The following is a 20,847-nucleotide window of genomic DNA, read 5'->3' as shown; positions in this document are numbered from 1 at the left end:
TAGTTTGAATTTATAGGTTATTGGAGACTGTTTTAGCTTCAAATTGTCAAGGTCCAAAAAAAGACAACTAAACAATTCATATATGTACAAAGAATGAAGAGGAGAATGTGTATAACTTCTAATTAGCATACACTAGATATAGAAACTTTGCAACTATTCTATTGATAAAATTAATGCTGTTATTGAAAAAATTTGTAATCTATTCTTAATAATTTGCTTGACAATAACTTACTTTTATTCATTTGTCAACACTTCTGCAAAATAACATTCTTCACTGTTTTGTGACATTACACAGAACTTAAATTCTTTACAGATTTCAGGGAGACAAAAGTTATTCACATAGTAGAAACACTCCTTAGTTGTTCCAATATAATATTTTTTCTCATTACAAGAACAGAATACATCGTAACTATTTTCTTGCATTTCCAATAATTTGGGTTTCCACGTTAGAAAACAATCGACTGTGATGCGATTTTCTTCTAAACAAATATTTCTTCTTAGATTTAAGCACTGCATCTTGGTACTGTTTGAAACTGGAAATATCTGTTTAAATATAAATTATGTTAAAGATATGGAATATGGACAAAAATCATAATTTAATAAACCATTTGCTTGTAATGTCTATGTGATATTGTTATCGTTGCAGGTATTATTAAAAATCTGATAGAATATCAAATGTGTGACTGTATAGGATAAAATCTAGATAACACACTCATCACATTTGAAGTCTGAATCTTAGAAATTTTCACAAATTAAGCTAGTTACATTGTCCCATGACGAGCATGAATAAGTCTTCTTAATGCACACTTTGTGCATTAGGAAGAGCACTGAGCACTTATAGTGAAAAGAGGGTTTAAAAGAAAGGAAAAAAAGTGATTTAAATAATCTAACACTTAACTTATACGTAAAATAACAACATATTGAAATTAATTAAAAGCACTAAGAAGCAGAATAAAACAGAATCTCACCTGAACTTGACCAATCAAAATGGAATAATTATCAGAGTTTCCAGAGTTATTTTTTGTTTCGACAGCTATTTCGGTCATCTTGCTGTTTTTAAACTCTTGGAAATCCATATAAAATACTCTAAAAATATAAATTATTATTGAAATTATGTTATTTAAATAATTATTTCTCAGAAGTGATTAATTATTATTTTCAAATACTCTCGTAAGAACTCTACTTTTCTATGAAATATCATTAAAATATGCTTAAACCTTAATTAGAATTACAAAATTAACAACACAACCGTCCTCCTTGTGTAATATTATCGTTCACGGAAAATAGAATGCTACTACAATATTTGAAAAATGGATAATTATATACTGTTGAAAGTACTTGCGTAAATAAACTTTCCTGTAATGATGATAGACAGTTGTGTTGTTAAATTTTGTAATATTACTTGGCATCTAGTGTTTTTACATTTTATAATTAAAATTATTGAGAAGTTTGGCATTTCAGAAAATCTTTGAGAACGAATCACATAGATGAAAACCAAGACTGGATATGGAAAGCTTAGGGACAGGACGTCCCAATTAACTACATATGAACTTCCAATGCAACCCAGAAGTCACATTATTTCGATTCAAAAATCTCCTCTGAAAGGAGTCAGATAGAATAGAGTTGTGTTGGTCAGGATGATGTATGGGGACAAGACATTACTAATTTGAAGCAGAGAGCATATATTTTAAACTAAATAAAATAAAAATTGCAGCCCAGCATTGTGACGATGTGACAATAAATATTTGCTCATTTTTTATGCTAACTCCTGACAGTGGACATATAGTCTAAAAGCCTTTTCAAACTTAATCTTAGTGTTATAAAAAATTTTTCACTCTAAGAAAAGAAGTTTGAATTAAATTTGTTTGAGGAGTATTCTTAACAAATAACCTTTAATAAATACAGGGTGCATAGTAAAGTGTAAACACTGACATTTGCAAATGATGCACAACATAAGATACACAGTAATGAATGCACACACAAAGACATGGAGAATTGACAAACACACATCTGACTGACTGTGCTAGACATGCACATTAATATTTCACACTTCCTATTTATGCTATTCATGTATGCAGGGTGTTCTTTTGTACTAAATCGGTCATGCTCTATGACTTTGTAATAGACTTTTTTCTGTATTGTACATTGGTTTTCAGATTTTACCACTAGGGATGCTGCAAGCAGTCGTATTAGGGTGCATTTGGAATCAAACTGATCTAAGTTTATTCTAATCATTCAAATCCTGTACACAAACAAACAATAGCAATCTGATCGATCTCAATCCATGTATACAAATGCCATCTAGAATCAACCGGATCACGATCAAACTAATCTGAGCAAAAGATAAGATAATTTGGATTAAATAAAAATGATTAAAGATGGCCACCTCTGTGGTTAAAGTCATGCTCGTAGTTTATGGCAAAGAAATATGTTTAACTGTCGACAATGAAAAGTATTTAAAACTTATAAATGGTAATTAAAGTCATTATTAAAAATATACGATATACTGAGATGAAAAAAATAATTAGGTGAGAAATTTGCAAGAATGTATGGTAAGAATGCATGGTGTGCACCCTCCCATTTTGCCATTGCGTGAGCAGTTTTATTTACAGAGTAAATATGATTCAATCCTACTTGTATACTTTCTGCCAACTAATGCAGCAATCTGTATCACGTGACAAAGATTGATCTGATCTTACAGATTGATCCATCTGAAACGAGAAGTATATGCATCCTTATAGTGCATAGCCAATTTACTTTAATTATACATCATATTCATAACTGTAGCTATTTGTGTTCATTAGATACAAGAGCATATAAGAACTTTTCTAGGCATCCTGTACATTGCAAACTAAATATGTATTTATATTATTTTGAGCAAACTATTGTTGTGTTTCCAAGTATATAAAATCCTAATTACATACTGAATGGAGTAACAAAAAGTGAATGAAACTTTTCTTCCAAGTTATTTTGATGTACATAATAATTAAAATAAAGTAACGTATAATATACTTGCCTTGTAATCCAATTATTTTCGGCCTCATTTCCGAAGTTAACATTTGAGCAATTTAACTTATTAATTTCATCTTCAGATAACGGAGACAACATTTTCGCATTTCCTTTTATGCGTTTTTTTGGCAGAATTTCCATACCGTCACTTATCCAATCTCTTCCAGAACAATAGACTTCATAACAAACTTCGCTATTCTTAATCTGTAGAACAATGCTGACGTCGGTTGTTGGGATAATTAATTTATATGTATAAATGACTAATATAGAAGAACTGATTTCAAAATGAGTTGAAAATAATCTGAAATGAAAATAAGAGTACATTACACAAATACTTATCAATTAAACCAAAAATGTTCTTAATACAGGGTCTTCCAAAAAAGAATGCTTTCATTTTAATTACTGTAATTATAATAATTATTATCCGAGAACATTGTAATGTACATTAGAAATCTAAAAAACTGTCCAAGTTACGCATTTGCTAATTAATTTTTCGATGTGTGCACATTGCATCATACGGCATACATCCAACTGATACCCAAATTCTTCTAACGCTCAATATGGCACACCCATTGTCACTCCTCTCGTGGCAGCCATAACTCGTCTGCAGAATATTAGTGTTGCACGATGACTAGTCATTCCGACTTTGCAAACTGCAGGACACAAAACACCTTCTGTTGTAGAGTCACCTCTTTTGTTTATAGTGCTTCCTAGAGATAGTAGGCAACAAGAATGTCACTGGGAGACAAAACTTAGAAAGCTACTCTATTAATTGGTTTATGCCACGTACTTCTTCGGTAATAATTAACATAATTACAGTTGTTTATGATGGCAGCATTCGGTTCAGAAGACCCTGTATTTTCTGATTTGTTTTTTGACGAGATAAAAGGTTACCTGAATCTTTGTGAAGAATTTTGACTTTTTAATTCCAGACATCCACCAGAATTATAAGCATCTTTGACGTGAATGCAACTACAATTATTCTTATCGCAGCAACTCTGGGTCCAATGGAATGAAGGCTGAATTTGTTGAAGGCTTAGATTATACCATGGCTTTTCACTAATTACCTAGTGTAATAAGTTTTGTTAATATTGCAAAATCTAAATTTGTATAATTTATACATTTGTATTTTTATATAATTTAATAAATATTGAAGGTAATTAATCTTAAATTTTTTAATCTTTATTTCTTTTTTCTTGCTCTTTCTGTCCTGTTGACACTGATGAAGTCTTTTTTTCATATCCATTGCAGGTTTGGCCAGGTCTACATTGGAGACAGCTGGATGGTGAAGGATAAGGCATGACACAACCAAGTCACCCTACCATCCATTATTATTAATATATTATTATTCATACACAGAATGTTTTAAATCAATCTAATTTACATATATTAAGAAATCAGAAAAAATATCCCAGCAATTTTTTGGAGGGTGATCTATTCAAATATGTTGGGCACTCCACTGCGGGCCTAGTCGAACCCTCAACGTGTTTACTAAAAAAGGCTCTCTTAGTGACCTCAGGGCAGAAAAAGTTAAAAATAATAGTGGTAATACTCTATGTAAAACTTCATTCTTTATTTTATTTATATTAAAATTATACATTTCTGTTATTAAATTATTATTTTACCTTTCCTCTACGATAAAATTTATTTCCAAACCCTTGACAAAAAGAAGTATAAAATGGCAGTTCTGCAATGGCATAAACAGGGCAGTAATCATTTAATAATTCCCAAAACCTAAATTGTAAAAAAAAAATTACAAAATTATTGTTATAAAATTATATTTACACTAGCAGATAGGCTCGGCATTGCTTGGGCAAAAGTAACGATAGCAAAGATTAAGATTATTACGTTATAGTCATAGAAGAAAAAGAGTAATTTCATCAACAAACTAAATATTTCTAAAGAAAGGTCGAATTTGAAAATCGAATGTTCTAATATTGTTCGATTTTCACGACATGCTCTGATTATATCGTTTGATTTTCATCGAATGTTCTAAACAAGAAAAATCAAGAAAAACCGAACTAATGTGTTTAAATTTGAAAATCGAATATGTTCTAACATATTACTCTTTTCCTTTTTTTTCCTCCAGCGCCTGTAAATCTTGCACGTCACTTTCTCTTGTTCTCCATTGTTACTTAACACTTCCATCAACAATGGAAGTGTTAAGCCTTAATCCTGTCCCTCTCCCCGTGGGGAGGAATTTTGAAAAATCCCTTCTTAGTGTGCATTCTCGTGACCTACCCTAACTGTGTACCAAATTTCAACTTTCAACTCCTAACCATTTGGGCTCTGCGCTGATTATTATTATTATCAACTTGTCTCGATTATATATATAGATTTTAAATTATTATAATTTTATTTTAATCTGGTATTTAAATTTAAATATTTCGTCAGGATTGGGTTGAGTCAAGATTAACAGAGAACCAAGTTAAACAGCAACTTAAGACATGCCACAATAAATTATTATTATTTGATGTGTTTAAATGAAAATTTATAATGAAAAATTTGCAGAAATTAAAAATTACATTTTCTTACTTACTTATATTGATTTTCTAAAAATTTCTCTTTATCTAATGTTTCGTAAACCCAACCGGGTGCAAAAATAGCAATAGACAAATCATAATTTTTCACAGCTTTCATTGCCTAATAAAATCAAATCATCATTACCATAAAAATATTTTACTTTAATAAATACTTTAATTACTTATTAATCAGATAATTATTTATAATTAACAGATGTACGAGTTCGGTATTAAATCCTCCGCCGCCGAGGCATCCTCTCCCAAAAACATCAATTCCGACGTAGACGTCGTCTTTCCTGGAATCTGCCATAATTGCAGAATTTTTCAACGTTTCGTCACTCCAGTTATAATTTAGGAAAATTCCATCGCAGGCATCAAAAAACATTCTGAAATAAAGATTTTAAACTTAAATTAGAATAAAAATTGTATATGTATAAAATTTTATTTGCTATTTACTTATTAGATGCATTCAATTCATTCTGCCATTTTAATTCTCCAGTTGTTATGACACTGTCATACCATATTATAAGAGAATCAGGATTATTTGTATGGCATATCTCGGTCAAAATGTTAACAAAATTTTCTAAATCCTTGGTATTCTGTAAAGGACATTAGAAAATTTATTACAATACAATTGATTTAATTGTTTTTACAATCAATTAATTAAGGATTTCAGAGATTTAAGTGGTTTTAAATTGTATACACTATTTTTAGATACATAATAAAGAAAAAAGCTTTAAAAACTGACATAAAAGTACATTATTCATAGTTTCTAAGACGGCTGAGCAGTTAAGGTGGAGCCTATTGCTCTGAGCAGCTTAGAATCTAATCCAGATTGGTCAAAAAACCCCAGAAATTTTTAAGGGTGGGTAGACCGTGTAGTTTAAGTGGATTTGGATTAGATTTAAATCGAGATATTATAGACATTACCACAGATGGGGCCTCGGTTACAATTTAATTTGATTTAGAAAACAAGTTCCTTTGTCAGTTGTGTCTTGCACATGGAGTTCCTGAGCATGTATGGTATTTTATATGATAAAAAGCAACTTCAAGAGAATACAGAAGAAAAAGCTGTAAAGTAGGAAGAAGAAATGCTCAAGAAAGTATTGAAGATTGGGATAATTATATCTTTATATACAGCTTTTAATTATACTGAAGCATTTTACCTACTTATCAGAGGGATTTTGTAAGAGACAAAAATCAGTTATGTTGGCTTACGATAAATGCATGGATTTCACCATCCTTTCAAGTAATGTACAGTTGTTGTGCTTTCTTGTCCAGTTGTAGTAGAAGGTCACGTGGATTGTTATTAACCTGCTGGAGGAAAAGTTGCAGATTGGGTGCACTATATGATAAAGATATTGTTGATATATCTGGCATATACGAGATGTTGAAATTCTGGTAAAATAGCTTTTTCCAAGCAGCAAATGACAAAAATCTTCCTATAGTTGTGTTGTGGAGAGATTTTGCTGATTTAATTTCAAATATTGAAAAACTTTCCAAGATATTTAAAAATTCACCACTAAAATATGATTATCTACAAGAAATTATAAAAGCAAATTTAAAGAAAGAGCTGAAGATTATTCTTGATATGCTCACACAAGATGGAACAGCACTATCGCAATGACAGTGCTGTTCCATCTTGCATTCCATCGCAATGATAGTGCTGTTCAATAGTTAATTATAGATTTGCAGAACTAAAATAATTCCATTTCAAATACTTTAAAAGTTTGTGAAATTGCTAAAGTGATTTCTGACAAATGGAGATCTTTAGAAGATTTCATACACATACTTTGACATTTTACAATAGTTATCAATCTCCTTTCCACACAGGCTGCTTCAGTGTTAAAGGGAGAAAATCTAATAAAATTTATTTTTAGAGAATTGGACTGTGTTTATAAAAACTTTGATTGAATGTTACTCTTCAAGAATACAAAATGTCGGGTAAATAAACTATCTTTAAGATCCAGATGCATAAAAAAGAAATGACCTACAAGAACCTTTCCTACTGCCAAGTCATAAAAATATTAATAAATTGGCAAAAGTAACATTCAAAAGACTATTTTCACTGGAAGAAACACAAGAAACTACCAATGACGACATCTTTACAAAAGATGTAGTGAGCGCTCGATGTTTCATAGTTATCTCTGTGAAGTGTGAAGTGGCTGCCAGAAGTTTTCTCCCTCTCCCATAATGGATTTAACCAAATAAATGAAACTTTATGAAGCAACATCTGAGTATTTGAAACTTCTTTATCAGATTTTACTAACAATTAAAGCAACAAACCTGGAGGTAGAAAGAGCTTTATTCTGCTGGCAACTTTCTTTCAAAACTCTGTGCTAACTCATTGCCAAAAACGTTAGACGCTCTGTGTTTTTTTTTATGATCTTTTTTACATTGCCCCGTCCATCATTGCCCGTCACTCCATCTTGGGTCTGCTAAAAAAGATAATCTCAGTGCCCACAGAGCCAAAAGTTAAAAATTATAAATAAATAGAGTTTCTGTATTAATTCTTTTAGAAATATTCAATAAGTCCATGAATTTTTTGAATTTATTAATAAATAACAAAATTATTATGATATCTTCACAATGCCAGGCTCCAATTTTTAATCATTATTAATTTTAAAATACAGTATATGCTTTCAATTTTGGTAGTGTCTTGCCCCTGTATATCATACTTTTCCTCATAACAACAGTCATGCTGGTCATCTAACTCCATTCTCAGAATTAAGGAAGAACACTAGTGGGAATTTATATCTGCAATTTGAAAACTGCAGCCCAAAAAAATTAAGACTTATATCATTTGAATATATCTTATAAAGAGCTTGGAAATTCAGGCTTGAAGCCTTCTAAATAAAAGAGATATGTTATATAAATAGGCATTCTTCTTGGTAAAGCAGCTTTAATATGGTGGATAAGCAAAGCCAATGACAGCCAATTTCATTTGAAATGAACTATATGACTGGCTTGTTTGCCAGCTGTATTAAAACCATTTTACTAGACAATGTGCCAAATGTTTTAATGAATAAACAAAGCTATTTGCAGTGATAAATCAGTAAAAATTAATTAGCTGATTTATAAAGTCAATTATACTTCATCTTGTGTACATAGATTTAACTGCAATGAAGTCAACATACAGGGATGGAAAAATACAGGATGATATTCTGATCCATAATATCCATAAAAAAAATCGGACAAATCTAACTGTAAAATAAAATGACAAATTTCTCATGAAAATATTATGCATTATTCTTTCTACACACATATTGAAACCCAATGGCTATTTGAGAAAACACTAATATAAATATGAACATTAATGCCATAACTAGATTAAGGTTTAGCATTTGATTCTCAAATGATGAGTAATGTTTTGTCCATCAATCAAAAACTACTCATTAAATTATCTGCATTGTCCTACATATTAATATACAGAGTGCATTGTAAAGTCCTTAAAACCCACACAACTGACGAACACAGATAGCTAATTATGAAAATGACTAATAAATAAGTATAGTTATATACACAGTTATAGCAAAGTGATTACGTGCTACAACACAAGCCCACTCGCAACACTCCTAGCAGTAAAATTCGGAAGTTAGCACATCTCAAAAATGATGCACAGTATGAAATAAAGTCAATTACAAAGTCATAGAGCATGACTGATTTAGTAGTACAGTACATACACAAATAGAAAGCATGAAATGCTAATTTGTACATCAGTCACAAACAATAAAGCATGTATTTCTAATACGTTCTCATGTGCTTATTTATAACATGTATTTCTCATTTTCCTATGTCTTTGTGCTGCATTTGTTACTGTGTGTTGTGCATAACTCATATGTCAGTGTTTAAAGACTTTGCTGCTATACATCCTATATTTATTAAATTTAACAATATTTACTTTAATTTGTAATATTTTTCTAACATTGAAATGTTAAATACATATATACAAATATTATAACTGGTACAATAGACGTGTTGAACACAAAATCGTGTTAATACTTCATCTAACATAACCTTAATTGTTCCAGTTAATCACGTTCATACTTGTTCAAACGTTTTCGATCCAACTCTGGGTCATCTTCAGGAAATCGTTGTAATAAAATAAACCAACGTGCGGAATTGGAATGTTCAAATCGAATGCAGTCCGATTCAAATTACTATCAAACGGTTAAGCTTGCTAATGGAACGATTCTCTCGTGCTAGGATGACAATATGGCGCGTGAGAAGATCTTGGTGTAAATTTGCTGCATAATCGTTAAATTAATGTCTTACGACTCAATTACCGGGTGTTTTCCCCCTCATAATAGTATTTCCACGCTTGTGATATGGTAGCTGCATCTTTATAGTTAATGCACGTGTTTTTTAATCCAGCTTTGTAAATTTCTAGTGTTTCCATTATTCTGAGCTGGTCCGTGCGGTGGGCAAGTCTTATGAGACGGGTATTTTTTAGATCTGCAGTGATTCCAGGTTCAGAAGCTACACACGCCAGGGCGGTGGTATGTTTCCGTTTGTCTATGTCATACTTGTGTTCTTTCAACCGTTGTTGCAGGGAGCGTTTGGTGGAGCTAACATAAACCATGTTATTATTGAACCTGCTATCCCACATAGGGATCTCATATACTCCTGGTGCACGATTCAAGTCTATTGGGTCCTTTCCATTGCGGAGTAGGTCATATACCGATGGTGGCCTAATATATGCCATCCTGTTTTTTGTGATGCTTGAAATTTCTCTATAGATTCCATCAAGGTGGCTGTTGTACGTTACAACTTTCCTCATTAGGTTGTTATCACCCGACCCCATTACATCTATGTGCCTGTTGTTCCTGTTCCCCTGTGTGTAAGTGTGTGCAATGTTATATATTAGGTTCTTGCTGTACCCATGTAGTGTTGCCATTACTTGTATATGTCTGAGTTCAATTAAGGTGTCCTCATACTTCGAATTGTGCGTAAATGCACGCTTAGTTAAGGCCCGGAACACCGCGATCTTGTAGGTATATGGATCTTCCGAGTTGGTGGGGATGAATAACGGTACGTAGCAATTTTTGCAGAAGACCCTAAACCCGATCCCATTATTGTATAATTGAAGTTGCAAGTTGAGAAAGTGTGCTGAGGAGTTGCTTTTTTGGTCTAATTTGAGGGATAAGCCATATGGGTTATTGTTTATTGTGTTGATGAACCTATTAATGTCGGGTTCAGCTTTCCATATGATGATATCATCGACATACCGCTTATACAGTAGGATGTTGGAACTGAATGCCGGTATGATTTTATGTTCAAGTTTCCTTATTACCAGCTCACATAGGTCCCCGATAGGGGGCTGCCCATTGGAACCCCGCGTTTTTGTAGGTACGTTTTATTACCAAAACGGAAGAAGGATGAATAGCAGAGTATGTCTGTCAGTTCTAAGATTTGTTTGCGGTGCGCTGACGTACCAGCTTAGTTAAGCAATATGTCCCTTAACTCGCAGAAGCAAGGTTGTATTTTTATAGAAGGGTATAGGGCCATAAAATCTAGGATCGTGATGCATGTAGTGTCAGTGGTGGTAATTGCCCTCAATATGTCGATTAGCTCCAAAGAGTTCTTGATGGTCCAAGGGTATGTGTTGATGTGCTCATGTATGATTTTGTGTACCGCCATTTCTAAAGGTTTGGTAGGCGAGTTAGCTTTATCTAGTATCGGTCTAAGGGAAGGTGTCTCTTTGTGGATTTTGGCAAAGGCAAAGAGCCTAGGGATGCCCGGCGAGGCTACCACCGCCCTACGCAATCCCCATTCTTTAGCAAACCTGGTCTGTGTGAGACGTTTCACCCTTGCCTGTAGTCTCTGCAGGAATCAGTCGTCAATGCTTTCACATTCCGTGTCAGTGATGTACTTTCGCATCATGGAGTTATGTGTCCCTCTTCATTAGAACAAGAGACCTGCTTTTGTCCGCTTTGAGGACTACAATATTTTTATCCATTAACCATCTCCTTGATTTATGTATTAATTTCCAGAACCCATTATCCATGCTTCTATTGTTGGTTTTACCTATCTTGATTGCAGTTTTCCATCTGTAATACTCTTTGTGGATGTCAGGCAGTCCTGTGATGAGATATTCTACGTCTGGCATCACCTTCTCTGGTTGTATAAGCTGATCCTTAGGAGCGTACATGGGCCCATGTTCTAGCGCACTGATGAGGTAATGTGGTGGGGAGATGTTGTCCCAGCATATCAGTGAGATGCTATGTAATGGTTCCTTATGCGTCTGTTGACTAGTGATCCATTCCACCTTTTTTTGATATTTCTCGGACAGTTTCTTTTGTAGGATTTCTTGGTACATGGTCACCCTCTTGTTGAGATCTTGTAGTAATGCGAGATTATCTTCATATAGACGATTCTCACAGTCAATCAACTCCCTGAGTTTGGAGAACACCGTTTTTCGGACCGTTCTTATTGCTTTTCTTAAGCATAGAGTGCGTAGTTTCGGTATCAACGACTCACATCCGGGCGAAAGTCGGATCCTATAGATCGACATAGGAAATATGTTTTTGTTCCTACACGTTAGAAGAAAACCAAGTTTAGCCCTAGCTCTCGTTAGGGTTAACACTAACTTCTTATACGTATTAGCCGACATAGCTGTTTATAATTCAAACGAACATCAAACAAAAAAACTGGAGGAATGTACGTTCCAATTCCGCACGTTGGTTTATTTTATTACAATGATTTCCTGAAGATGACCCAGAGTTGGGTCGAAAACGTTTGAACAAGTATGAACGTGATTAACTGGAACAATTAAGGTTATGTTAGATGAAGTACATTCCTCCAGTTTTTTTGTTTGATGTTCATTTGAATAGTGTTAATAACAATCACATGGTTTTTTCCACCTTTATTTAGTTGATATCAACTAAATAAAGGTGGAAAAAGCCATGTGATTGTTATTAACACGATTTTGTGTTCAACACTTTTAAGACAATACAACACGGTTTCACAACAAATCAACTGGTACAATAATAAAATTCAATTCTTTTCAAATGCAAAAGCTTTTTAAATTTATGATTGATTCACTTGCTATTTTATTTTTCTTAAAATTTTAGGACACAAAATTAAAAATTCTCAATTTTATTAAGTTCACCTGACATTTATTTTCAATGTTAAGAAGCCATCCGTCGAATCCATAAAACCTTGCTATGGCATCTAATTTACAAGCGGCTAATGTTTGAGTTTTTGCCGATTTAAACAATTCGTTGCATAATTTTTCTCCTTCGTCCCATTCTGTAATTACAGTACCTGAAAATATTTTTATTGTTTATAGAGAAAAAATATAAGATTTAATTTGGTAGTATTTATAATTTTCTTATATAATCTAAATCTCTACTACTTACACACATTATTCATATTTGTAACTAAATTATTTATGAAAATTATTCACACTTCTAGAATAAACATTAGAACTTTCATTCATGTAGAAAAAATAATGTTTCCAAATTAAATATTTTAAACTTATAAAGGATGATCAATATAAAGCCTATTATATCTTATAAGGCCATATAAGGCCTGTGACCAAGGAAAGAACCAAATCCAGTCAAATCCTCAACAATGTTCACAAATCATTTGACTGAATGTTGAATCCTTCCCTTACTATCCACTTATCCCGTTATGGCTGTGGAAAGACATAAATTGAATACTGTGAATGATTTCTCATTTCAGTAATTAATGATTTGCAAATTTTCTATCAATTATTAACCTTTCAACAGTGGGTTAGTCAGGTATGGAGCTATCCCTATGTAGTGAAGAATAAATGTGGGAAATTTTTAAAGTATTTTTCCACGCGTTTTTTCTCATTACCATTTTGGAAAAAGATTTTGTAAACAGTTATGTCTAGTAAAGAAAAGTTTTTTTTTATTGTTACATAATTCATAATTCCTTTATGTGAATTTTTTTTGTGGTAGTTTTTGGCAATATCCGCAAAATTCTTTTGTGGATATATCTGTCTTTCACCACTGCCACATGATCGCCCTTGACAGATATATCCGTCAGTCACTGCTGAGTGGTTAATGTACAAATATTTCATTAATCAAACGTCACTGGGTTTTTCTGACTATTTCAAGACTACGAATGAATTTATTACAAAATTTTGGATAATTAAGTCAAATATTTATGAGATGTTAACATCTTTAAAACAATTTAAAATATCTAGTAATATCTGTCTGTGTTTAGAGTAAATTTGTATATTCATTAGCAAGTAAAATGAAGTTTCATTAAAAAGAAAGTAAAATAATATAATAGAATATGACACTATTTTATTAATTTTTCCCTATTCGAATAGCTGGATGCCAAGGCAGTAAAAATATTATCTACTACTAAGATAGGATCCATAAGCAGTTGAGCAATGAAACCACTGAACATTGGTAGTTTAGTTTAGTTTCAGGTTTGGACTTGATCAATGGATTGGCCATGTGGAGTTTTCTGGATATTTTTTCACGTGTCTAACGCCTAAATAGAGGCCAGCGTCCCATAAAAAGTCCTTCTGAGAGGCATCCCTATTGACAGATTGCTCGTGTTGCATTGTCATATCCCACCAAACCACCAACAAGGAGAAAGTTAGATGTTCAGGTCTCCAATTTGAACAAAACTTGGTATGCACATAGCCCAAAACATAGCTTCTTATCCACTTCTCAAGTGTTTCTGAAAAACAGGCCTCTGAAAATTGAGTGTTTAGCTTTTAAGTCTTTAAAAGTTTTGCATTTTCTTGGAATAATAATAGCTAAGTGGATAAGATGCTAGGCACTGGAGCTCCACAATACAGGTTTGAACCTTTGCAATTTTAGTTATTTTTTTTTGTGTAACGTAATTATTTTATTATTTTACCATATCATTAGCATTATTATTCCTCACAATTAAAGCTTATAAAATAAAAGATTAAAAAAATTATGATGTCATTTCTTGTTTAGTTAAAACGAAGTCTCTATAGATTTATCTCTTTTATGTCATTAAATTAAATTTTTATTTTTTCATATTTACTTTCAGATATGGTGCTATTATTACATTTGAAGTGTAAGAAACATAAGTGCATGAGAAAATTGGCTGTAACATTAACAATTAAAACAAGAACACTGTGACTATGCTACCCTATTTTCATATCAGACTTGTCTTTTTCGTTCATGCAAGTAATGTCTGAAGCTTATTTATTATGGTGACATAGTAAGTAACCATGAGCAAAAATATGTATATATACAGGAATGTAGCAAGTGTGTGGCATTTTCCATACCAATGCTCTTTCACCCCTTACTCTTTGCAGGCAACTACTGTCGATCCACTCAAATTTAAAAGTAAACAGCATAAATAATCTCACAGGCAGTTGACCATTGGATAAAACAGAAAAAACAGACTAAAATAATAGGCTATATGAACAGCTACAAGGAAAGAATAAAATACTTGTTCTTGTTCAGCCTTTTCTTTTTTATTGAGCATTGTCACATGTAAATTACCACTGGTTTCCTTATGGCTTGCATACGACACGTAAGGAGCTGCCTTACCGATACAGTAGTTCCTTGCATAATAACATTTTGCTAGTGATTGGGAGTTATTGTGTTTTTATGGTAGCTTACCAATCTATGTTAAGTCTACTTAAGCAATCAATCTTGTGTATGACCTACATTGAGAAATTTCTACTATATCTCTCTATATACAAACAAAAATTTGATTTATTTAAATATGTCTACAAGTATTAAGAAAGAATGTCACTATACACAACATATTACTATATTAATTTTTAAATAGCTCAGAAATTTACCTAATGCTAGAACACCATTCTTATGTGCTGCAGAAATCCATCCTTGAGGAGGAATTGTAATAAAATAATGGCTGAAGTAAATGAAAGCCTGTACGTTTGTCCAATGAAAGAATCTATAATTACTTTCTTTTTCAGTCCCTTGAAGAAATCTAAATTAGAAAATTAATTTTTAAAATATACAAGAATTTATGAAGTATCTTCCATGCTGTAAGAATGTAATACATTAATAGAATATTTGTTTATTTATACATGGTTTGATAGAAAAACCTGATAAGATTTAAAATATAATAATGCTAATAAATTTAAATAAGAATTTAATTAAAGCATCACTCAGAAGAAAAATTATTTAATATGAATAAAATTTTATTAAAATTGGAAAATTATAAGTTATTAAATATATATAAAGATAAGTTTTTTCCTCTATTAATTTAAAATAAACTAATTTATAAATATGTCTACTACAAAATCCTTATTTATGAGATTGTATCCTTGGTTTCCAGTTAGAGAATGTCTCAACAAAAAATTCAATAAACTGAACAGAATCTAATTTAGTGTAATAACAGCCCACCAGTGGCCGAGTGGATATAACCCTGAACGCTGGTAGCTGGTCGTGGATTCGTGCCCCGCCAAGCCGGCCACATGGAGTTTTTCGGATTTCCCTTAGAAAATCCTCATTGGAGGCAATCCCCCCCTTGGCAGATCACCCACAAGTTGCATTGCTGCATACAGATGACAAACAAACAAGCACGATAATTCATTTTAGGACACTATGAAAATTTAATAATTTAATCTTAAAACAATTTACAACCTAAAACAGTTATTGAATACTGCTTTAATAACTTCCAGCCGTCAATATAGATGACGAAGCTCAGATGAACATGGGGAAAAATTAAAATCCGTGCACAGAACAGAGGGAAGCATATGAATAATTTCAAGAAGAGGAATTTTGTAACTGCTCCGCACATCAAATTTTTAAGACATTATTCATTTACCTATCATCTAAATATCCTCCTTGCATGTCATGGCAAACTAATATCTTTGGTCCTTCTTTCACTTTTATTCTCTTTCTCAATTTTTCTAGACGGAAATCACATTCTGGTCTCTTCCATTCCAGCAATTCTTTTAAACTTTTTATTGGTTGTCTTTCCACCTTAAAAAAAAATGATTGAAGTTACTGTCAGTTTAATATTGATATAATTTATTGAAAAAACAGTCAAACATGTATATAAATTGCATATTAATGTTTAAATTACTAATTAATGAATTTAGAATAAAGACAAAAAGAATTTTATCTGATTGTAAGACTTTTTCACACAAATGTATGATTTATAAATAGTTTTAAGAACAGTGGTTCCAAATTTCTACATTGCATCATATTTAATTTTAAATAGTATTTTTCTAGCACATTATTTTAAACTATATAATGTTTATCAATATAAATTTGTAAATTAAATCTTGCTCTACATAATCATAAAATTAACCAATACTGTATATACCAGGGGTGGGCAAGCAAGAGTTCAGTAGGAGCCGAAATGTAGGTTTTGCAAAATGCATGGGAGCTGCAGTTCTGTACTGTCATGGTGGATAGTATGGTAAGTCATGCAATTTTATTATATAATATAAAAGAAATATTGAATTTTTTTAATAAACATATTTTCACAAAATTATAATGATAAAATTGTAAAAATAATAATAAACAGAAATTAACACTTTCAACAAGAGCCGCTTGTACCTCAAAAAGAGCCGCATTTGTCCATGTCTGGTATATACCAATATAAAAGTAGCCTCATCCTTCAAATTGGTCTAGGTTATTGTAAGGCTACTTTTATAACAGCATAGATAACTTAAAGTAAAAGTTACTTTTGAGATTTGAAGTATATTATTTAATCACGAGGATATTTAAGGCGGGATTACGTAGTACCTGCGTTAATTATAAAGAGGAAATGATCCTATAGAGCGCATGGCAGGCAGGGCCGGATTATCGAATAGGCAAAGTAGGCAAATGTCTAGGGCCCGTAAGTCGGAGGGGCCCGGCTTCAGTGCAGAAGATTTCTCTGTTTGAAAATGAGTTAAATTTAAGAAATTCGACAGGACAGAAAATGCTGTACTTAACAATTCTTTTCTTACTAAGCTTCTCTCGACTAGCCATTGCCTAAAAAAAAAACAAAAACAAAAACAAAAAAAAAAAAAAAAAGGTCAACAGCCTCCCGTGGGTCAGAAGTAACGCCACGGGATCTCGCGCTATCTAGATATATTCCTAGGTCCGCGTCTCGTGGTAGTACCAATGTATGGATGGTTATGATTTATTTTCTAAATCTACACCTATACGTCGCGACATCGCATATTCGATATAACGTTCAAGTCGAGTGCGAAGATATTACAATTCAATAGTGTTTTATAAAAGAGTTAAAAAGGGTGACACTACAGTGTGACTTGGGGTGACACCACGATATCCGCACCGGGTGTCACCGATGCTAGCTACGCTAATGTCACATTATATAAGATTTGTTTAGAAGCAACTTATTTAAATGGGGCCCCAATTTAAATTTTGTCTAGGGCCCGCTAGAGGCTTAATCCGGCGCTGATGGCAGGTTTTGCTAGAAAACAGTGTTTAAAGGGAAGAACATGGAGAATGCGCAGTACGAATATCCAGCTGCTGCACATGGTAATGTTCCGAAAAAAAATTCAAATTGATTATTTATTCGAATGTTAACGGCCTATTCGACAAAGCCTGAAGAAGAGCCCAGGAGGGGCTGTGAAAACGTTTGCGATTCTGAAAATAGAACGACACGATTCTAAAAATAAAACGACGCGATTCTAAAAATAGAATGACACCGGGTGAAAGGTTAGAAGGGTTATTTTAATAATCACGAGGACCAAACTGCAACTCTTCTAGACCCTTAATGCAGTTCTATATGCAATTTTTTTTTATAAACTTCTTAAGTTTATAAAAGAATATCATACTTCTTACATGTAAGTAATATTTTTGTAAGTTTGCAGACTATTAATGTAGTATGATATACATATGGATTGTAAGTGTAAAGCTAGGCTCACACTGTAATACAAACAATAGGAATAATCATCAAGGCAAAATGTCATTTGCTTTGTATGAAGTGTCACAAATTGAGTTAGAACATGATTAGTTGAAAAGATTTCAAATACTAGTTGTGTAAAGTCAATTGGCCAAACCAACAGAAGTTCAGCAAAAGTGGAGATATTTTGAACTCCCAAAAACCTGATTGAACAGTCACCGAAAGGGGATGAACCAGTACTTTGAATCTACTGTACTTCATAGTGGCTCGCGTGCCAAAGCAAAGCTAACTTTACTCGCAAGTCAAATGAGTAACCAAAAGCCGAGGTAATTTTACTACATTTGTGCAAACCACATTTTAAACAGTCCCTCAACAACAAATCCATATATCTTCTTCTGGTAAGTAATTTAGGTGAAACACCGATATATATTTATATAAAATGAAAAAATAATAAATTTTAAATAAAGCTATTTTCTGAGTACTAGCTTTTTTTTTTGCATATCTAACCAAACATACACATTCTTAACTAATATAACAGTGTACAACTGCAGATACGAATGACACTGTCAGGACATTAAGAGCCGTAGACACGTCCACAGGAGCAAAAAAGTCAAAGGAACCACGCCTCAAAATGTAACTCTTGGTGAGATATAGCCCCAAAATCAGCCTACTTCCAGGGTATGATCAGGAGTAACTCGGTCAGGTATGGTTCCTTTGACTTTTTTTGCTCCTATGGGCATGCTCTGTTACAGCTGTATTAAAGTCCCAACAATGTCGGGGTGTACTATAGATTACTCCCTATGGAATTTCAGGACTTTGATTATATATTTAAACTCAGGGGACCGAGACGAGTTCAACGGTACCCTATTTTTGGACCGGAGACGAAAAATAAAAAAGTTATCACACTTTTTAAGTTACCGTACTTTTTTAATGCTCTCATGCAGACAGCACCATAGTTGCTAGTATTGCCATCTTGCAGTAAAGTCTGCAAACCGTGACGTCCGACTACGGTCATCTCCCAGAGCGTTAAACACGTGATACGAGAGCGGAGAGAGCGACGCGACTTCCGATCATCGCGCGATTGCCATTTCGGTTAATGTTACTTATGGCAGCGAACATGGCGGCCCGACTGACCTCTCGTATGGGCGCCACCACACACCGCCATGTGCTAAACTAGTGATCGATTCACGGTAGTTCTTGAACAAAGTAAAAAAAGGGGGGAAACGTCTACTAAAGGCAATTTTAACGGCAAGCGACGGGACTCCCGATCGCGATAGCGAGGAGCGACTTAGTGGAGAGCGACGCAACTCCCTATCATCGTGCGATCGCCGGAAAAAAGTATGATAACTTTTTTATTTTTCATCTCCGGTCCAAAAGTAGAGTATCGTTGAACTCGTCTCGGTCCCCTGAATTCAGATATATACCCAAACACACGAAATTCCATAGGGAGTAATCTATAGTATACCCCAATGTCGTTCACATCAGCAATCTTACCATATAATAGTAATAACCATAGCATTTTAACTATAATTCCAACAGAAAATTTGGCTCTCGCCTATTTCTGATACATGATGTATGGCTCCTGGCATAACAATTTCTTATAGTAAACTCTGTTAATAACAGAGTTTACTATAAGAAATTATTTTCTCAGATTAAGTTCAAACAGCAATTTTGTTTATAAACAGTATAAAGGTAACATTAACCAATTTCTTCAAATACTTTTTTAATTAATATCTTGCAAACAGTATTGGCTTTATAAAATATATATTTTTTTCCTTAAAAAACGAAAAATTAATTCGTACTATTGCATCCATAAGTTCTTCTTTGGTCGTATAACAGAGTTAAACTTCAAATAAATACCATTATTTGAATTCAAATATCACACACACAATTGTAAACGTCATTAACACGTGTTTCCCTATATATAAACAGATAGTTTAAGTGTTGCCAACTCAAACAAAAATTAATTAATAATTTATGTGAACGGCTTTATTTTTAGTTTCGTACATTTATTGTTTTAAAACATTATACACCCGAAATCTTTTTATATTCGAAATAACTTATAGAAATAAAACAAAAATAATTTAGTTAAAAAGAGCCGTCGAGAATTATTGCTATACGAATTACTTTATTCCGCCCTGTGGGATCTGCCCATCGTGGATTCGGCAAGGTCTACAATGGGGCGATCAAGTGGTGAGGATAAAAAAAAAAGACTCTCTTAGTCCCGCAGGGTGAAAAGCGTTTGAAAAAACTATAATTTTAGTTTGGCTGATGGGATGCGGCAACGAAACACTTGAGCGATCTGCCAAGGAGGATGCCACTCAGGACTCTATGTCAGTGGCGTAACGAACATAACTGGCGCCCGGGGCATAACTGGCGCCCGACACTTTATTGGCGCCCCTCTCCCCTCTCCAGAAACACATATAGTTTGTCTTGGAGACCATTTGGGCGCCCCTCTGCAAGTGGCGCCCGGTGCATAATACACCCCCTTGCAACCCCACCTCGCTACTCT

General features: G+C 33.2%; 1 protein-coding gene across 2 annotated transcripts; it reads right to left on the bottom strand.

The window, feature by feature from the left end:
- Positions 1 to 212: 212 nt before the first annotated feature.
- On the bottom strand, positions 213 to 20,283 carry LOC136978888 (cytosolic endo-beta-N-acetylglucosaminidase-like). Of its 2 annotated transcripts, none has more exons than XM_067274724.1 (12): positions 20,138 to 20,283; positions 16,296 to 16,453; positions 15,304 to 15,452; positions 12,643 to 12,797; positions 5,988 to 6,130; positions 5,752 to 5,917; positions 5,549 to 5,652; positions 4,635 to 4,743; positions 3,904 to 4,076; positions 3,017 to 3,310; positions 969 to 1,086; positions 213 to 543 (listed from the first exon to the last, which is right to left on the bottom strand). In XM_067274724.1, exons 1-12 carry the CDS (start codon positions 20,147 to 20,149, stop codon positions 235 to 237), a joined length of 1,890 nt encoding a protein of 629 aa, XP_067130825.1. In that variant the 5' UTR covers positions 20,150 to 20,283; the 3' UTR covers positions 213 to 234. The 2 variants fall into 2 exon arrangements, with proteins under 2 accessions (XP_067130825.1, XP_067130826.1); XM_067274725.1 differs by lacking the exon at positions 20,138 to 20,283 and adding an exon at positions 19,830 to 19,925.
- Between the last annotated feature and the right edge of the window lie 564 nt (positions 20,284 to 20,847).

Source organism: Centruroides vittatus, unplaced genomic scaffold (assembly GCF_030686945.1).
Source record: "Centruroides vittatus isolate TY-2023 unplaced genomic scaffold, ASM3068694v2 contig_559, whole genome shotgun sequence".
Classification (NCBI taxonomy): domain Eukaryota; kingdom Metazoa; phylum Arthropoda; class Arachnida; order Scorpiones; family Buthidae; genus Centruroides; species Centruroides vittatus.
The sequence above is the reverse complement of the archived record's forward strand: the minus strand, read 5'-3'. Positions and strand labels throughout refer to the sequence as shown.

What these genes read in the sequence shown, in the direction of transcription:
- LOC136978888 (XM_067274724.1), bottom strand. An exon ending in GAAAATAATTGGATTACAAG is followed by an intron (nt 1,087 to 3,016) that starts GCAAGTATATTA and finishes TTATATTTTTAG; the next exon opens with AGTATTTTATATGGATTTCC. An exon ending in TTTTGATTGGTCAAGTTCAG is followed by an intron (nt 544 to 968) that starts GTGAGATTCTGT and finishes ATATTTAAACAG; the next exon opens with ATATTTCCAGTTTCAAACAG.